At 34.1% G+C, this 5,495-nt stretch overlaps 1 protein-coding gene across 1 annotated transcript in view; it reads left to right on the top strand.

The window, feature by feature from the left end:
- The window catches only part of RPS6KA3 (ribosomal protein S6 kinase A3), an 89,811-nt gene that overhangs the window by 52,134 nt on the left and 32,182 nt on the right, over positions 1-5,495 (top strand). The window contains 5 exon segments of the mRNA XM_077769680.1: positions 203-282; positions 879-985; positions 4,643-4,680; positions 4,870-5,003; positions 5,005-5,093. Of these exon segments, the coding sequence (XP_077625806.1) occupies positions 203-282; positions 879-985; positions 4,643-4,680; positions 4,870-5,003; positions 5,005-5,093 (448 nt within the window).

Genomic DNA, 5,495 nt, shown 5'->3' with positions numbered 1-5,495 from the left:
TAGTGGTTCCAGAATAAGAAGCACTACATTTAACATTTCCATAAGCAAACTAAGAAAATCGGTGGTTATCTTCTAAATAAAAATCTCTTTAGATCTATGATATAATCATTAATTTGCTTAAAAATTATATTTGTGAATGAGTTGACCTAAAGTAAGCCAAAAAAAACTGGTAGATTAAACAAATTTTCATTTCTTCATTCAGCTTTTCAAACTGAAGGGAAGTTGTATCTTATTTTGGATTTTCTCAGGGGAGGAGATTTGTTTACACGCTTATCCAAAGAGGTATATAATTAATCTCTATTTTTAATCTATCTATATGCATCCTATTTTAACTAAAGCTATGTTATATTTCAATATTGTGTTCATTGTATTTTCTCTAGTGGCTCAAGATTCTTATATTAAGGACTTAGAGCCAAAGAGTCCTTTTCCTACCTTTTGAAGTTGTTCTGAAAGTAGGACTTTAAATTAATAAATTCTTTGTCTTTTGTCCTGCTTCTTTTAGTTATAGTTTTTCAGAAGCAATAATATATCAAGATCTCCTTAAACAATTAGTAGTGGAAATTCAGCATACTTTTTAAAGATCATTTTTCATTACTAAAATGTTACTGTGGTGGGACAACAGTGTCAGAATCTGAATATAGTTGTTACTTAACAAAATGTGAAATTATTTCTCCCACAGTGCACATTTAGCATTTAGAAAGTGACTAGTTAACTGATTCAAGCATTTTTGCAAATTCCTTTCATAAGTAAATTGTGGGTGAAACTACATATGATTAGCATATTTATAATCTTTGACTATTTAATCTCTAAGATGGAATTTTAAATTAAAACTACAGATACAGAAAGAAAATAAAGACAGAAAAATTATTTTATTTTAGGTGATGTTCACAGAAGAAGATGTCAAATTCTACTTGGCCGAACTTGCACTTGCTTTAGACCATCTACATAGCCTGGGAATAATCTATAGAGACTTAAAACCGGAAAAGTAAGGAATTATGCTACTAAGTTGGATACAATGTAATGTAATTATTTAGGAGGTAATAAAAAATAAAATTACCTCATAGAACTACCACAAGAATTGTGCTAGAGCGCCTGTGCTTCACGTTTCTGCTAACACTGTATAGTCTCATACCTTTAAAAATCTGTCAGTCATAATCTCTGTTATTGTATCTTGTTTCATTTGCGTTTTTTATTTTTTTTTTTAAATGTTTTATTTATTTCTAGGAGAGAGAGAGAGAGACAGCGTGAGCAGGGGAGGGTCAGAGAGAGAGGGAGTCACAGACTGAAACAGGCTCCAGGCTCTGAGCTGGCAGTCAGCACAGAGCCCGACGCAGGGCTCGAACCCACGAACCACGAGATCATGACCTAAGCGAAAGTCGGACGCTTAACCGACTAAGCCACCCAGGCACCCCTGCGTTTTTTATTTTTAATGAAGTTGAAATAGATGTTCATATGCTTGTTGGCCATTTGTATTTTTTTATGTTTATTTATTTATTTATTGAGAGAGAGCAAGAGATAGCCAGCCAGGTAGAGGCAGAGAGAGAGGGAGAGAGAAATCCTAAGCAGGCTCCATGCTGTCAGCACAGAGCTCAACACAGGGTTTGAACTCACAAACTGTCAAATCATGACCTGAGCCAAAACCAAGAGTCAGATGCTTAACGAACTGAGCCACTCAGGCACCCCTTAAAGATTTAATTCACTTACCATACAAGACATCCATTTAAAATGTATGGTTCAATGGTTTTTAGTATATTCAGAGTTGTACAACCATCATCTTTATCAAGAATTTAGATACTACTTACATTAAAATGTTACATACAGTATTTAAATTAAATATTACAACAGGAAACAGAGGAAATGCTCCTTTGGGATCCTGTTACATGATCGTTTAGAAGTTGTTATACTTTCACATTTTACCTTTGTTTTTCACATATTTTGGTTTTGGATTCGTTTCATATGGTTCCATTGTTATTCCCCAGATAATTACTGAGTTTTTCACATCATTTTACCCATTTCTAACTATCATGACATAAAATATAATTTCTGGTGAGAATAAATATTCAAGCATATAGTCCTTAGAAGAAAAAAAATTACTTTAAACATAAGATTAAACTTTGTAATAAAAATGTGTTAGTGTTTTATATCCTTTAAAAAAAATTTTTAACATTTATTTAGAGAGACAGAGCACAAGCAGGGGAGGGGCAGAGAGAGAAGGAGACACAGAATCCGAAGCAGGCTCTAGGCTCTGAGCTATCAGCACAGAGCCTGATGCAGGGCTTGAACCCACAAACTGTGAGATCATGACTTGCGCTGACATCAGGTGCTTAACTGACTGAGCCACCCAGGCACCCCCTGTTTAATATTGTCTAATCGAATGCATTTATTGTATACCTTTGGATTAGCATTGGTTATAAAATTAGGCATAGAGCACTGGCCCTTCTTAAGGGTTGAATAAGAGCAAATGTAGGTAAGAAGTGAGATCTTTCACATACATGTCTAGATGACACTTTTAATTGAAATAACATTTAGTTGTCAAATAGTCCAAGTATATACCATCATATAGAACTTGGAAAAAATTTCACTTTTTAGACTAATTGTTTTATTCACTGTAAGGGATCTTCCAAATTCTATTTAAACCAGAACTCTATTATAATAAATATAGCTAAAAATGATTATTAGTAGTTGAAAGGGAACTTTCCCTATTAAAAGTAATGTAGTTGGCTTTTTCTTTCAAAGGTAAAGGATGGGCGTGGTTATCTTAAGAGCATGCATTTGCTGTAGAAGGCATAAGTAGTGTTCTTTCAGCCATTTTTTCTTTTTTCTCAAAATTACTAAGAATGACTTGAAGTTTGTTTTAAGAACTGTCTTTTATGTATTTATTAGACAGAAGGATGATTTCCACCATACCTAATAATTCCCTTTATATTCCTTAAATGGTTGGTCTGCTTTGTAACAAGCATTAATCAAGATTTTTATTTTTTTCACATTAAATCCCTTAAGAAAGAGACATGAAAAATATGTTCTTCCTGAATTATCCTCAGTGGTAAAGTTTATTATAGTCATAGTTGAACTAATGACATAGGAGGGTTAGTAGTATTTTTGACATAGTAAAATTAGGGCAATATTTGGCTTCCACATTTTTTGAAGTTAGAATTAAAAGTAAGGAAATGCCTCTGTTATGGAATAGCTTTGAATATAAGTGAAACAGTTTATTACTTGGCCTTTCAAGTCAGTATACTAAAATACCTATCCAGAAATAGAATTATTGGCTTACTTCTTAGTACTTTCCCCTCCGTATAGCTCCTTAATTAATAACATTAGTTTCTACTCAAGTATCTGTTAAAGCCAGAAACATAAGTGTCTTCTCTATATGTACTTCTTTATCACAGTCAATATCTAAGAGATCACCAAAATACCTTTTATTTTCCCTTCTAAATTGTTTTATAAAAATGAAGATCTGATTATCTTTACCCTCCACGCATATAAACCTTTTATGCACTTGATAAGAAGCCCAAACTGTTTGGCATGCCTTATTGGCCTGCTGTAGACTGACCCATGCATTCAACGTACATTTCTTATTTGTCTCTGTTCTACCAGGCACTGAGCTCCAAGATGAATAAGGTAAAACCCTCTAGTAGCTCACAGTTTACTGAGAAATAGAGAAGACACTAGAGAATGTATATAGTGAAGGGATAAGTCAGTGAAAAACAAGGAGTGTAAGGAAGATGTGTTAAGAGGATTGGATGGGGCCACTTGGGTGGCTCAGTCATTTAAGTGTCTGACTTTGGCTCAGGTCACGATATCAAAGTTTATGGGTTCGAGCCACACATTGGGCTTTGTGCTGCAGAGCTTTCTTGGGATTCTCTCTCTGCCCCTTCCCCCACTTGTACTTTTATTTTCTTTCTCTCAAAATAAATAAACTTTAAAAACTAAAATTTAATTTAAAAAAAAGAGGATTGGATGGAAAAGTTAAGAAAGAATGATTGAGTCAGATGCCTAAAAAATGACCAAGAAAATGACAATTTTAATTCAGTTGACTCAGATATGTGGATCCTCTGTCTATTGTACAAGCATTAGGCTACTTCTGCAGAATGGCATTAAAAAGACCAACTAGAAAGAACAACTAGAAAGAACAACTAGACTGATGGCTCAGCTGGTTAAGTGTATGACTTCCACTCAGGTTGTGATCTCACAATTGGTGAGTTTGAGCCCCCCGTGTCAGGCTCTGTGGTGACAGCTAGCTCAGGGCCTGAAGCCTGTTTCAGATTCTGTGTCTCCCTCTCTGTCTCCTTTGCTCTCTCTCTCTCTCTTTCTCAGAAATAAATAAAGCATTAAAAAATTTTAAAAAATAATAAACATTAATAAAAGCAACTAGAAATTAGAAATAGTATATAGGTTTTGATTCTTTTTCTATTAGTTTTTAAGTGCCCTTAATACACATATATAAGGCTTTGCCTTTGGAATTTGTTACATATGTGGATCTAAAAAATATTTCTCCTTTTTTTACCTTTGCCTTATTCACAGTCTAAATATCTTCGAATAAATGTGGTCATCTAGTGTTTAACACAGTAAATTCCATTCTAGCTTCCATAAATCTGTATCTGGTGGTTTGAAAAGATTTTCTGACTCTGTTTTCTTTCAGCATACTTCTTGATGAAGAAGGTCACATCAAGTTAACAGGTAAAAATACTGATTTTATTAAAATAGTCTCCTCTTTTAAGTTGATCATGGTACATATTTTGAAAAACATGTCTTGAAAAGTTGGGTTAGAATTTTTTAATAATTAAGGTAATTACTGGTACTCAAAGTTTAAACTTTAAGTGGGGAAATTATTATAGGATATTTATGAATTTAATATTATTTTGGCAGATTTTGGCCTAAGTAAAGAGTCTATTGACCATGAAAAGAAGGCATACTCTTTTTGTGGAACTGTGGAATATATGGCTCCAGAAGTAGTTAATCGTCGAGGTCATACTCAGAGTGCAGACTGGTGNTATCTCTAATGATATTGCCTTTTTGTAGTTTGAAATGCTCACTGGTACACTGCCTTTCCAAGGAAAAGATCGAAAAGAAACAATGACTATGATTCTTAAGTAAGTACTCCTTAGTGGATATGTTTTGATGAGATTTAAAAATAAACACTTCAAACTAAAAAATGAAATTTTAGAGGGTTGGCTATACTGTAAGAAAATAACTAGGAGGGGCGCCTGGGTGGCTTAGTCGGTTAAGCGTCCGACTTTCGCTTAGGTCATGATCTCGCGGTTCGTGGGTTCGAGCCCCGCGTNGAGCACCAGGGGCCCGGGTCTCTGGGTACACCCTCCAAAGTAAGCTTTAAGGTTTAAAAAGAAGACATAAAATTGTCATTATTTAGATAACATGATTGTGTCCATAGATAATCCAAAAACTTCATATACATTCTTGGAATTAATAAGAGTTTAGCAAAGTTGTAGGATACAAGATCAATAAATAAAATCTATTTCATGTCTGTATAGTAG

Source organism: Crocuta crocuta, unplaced genomic scaffold (assembly GCF_008692635.1).
Source record: "Crocuta crocuta isolate KB4526 unplaced genomic scaffold, BGI_CrCroc_1.0 scaffold312, whole genome shotgun sequence".
NCBI lineage: Eukaryota > Metazoa > Chordata > Mammalia > Carnivora > Hyaenidae > Crocuta > Crocuta crocuta.
Note: the sequence above shows the minus strand (reverse complement) of the source record. Positions and strands in the feature narration are given on the sequence as shown.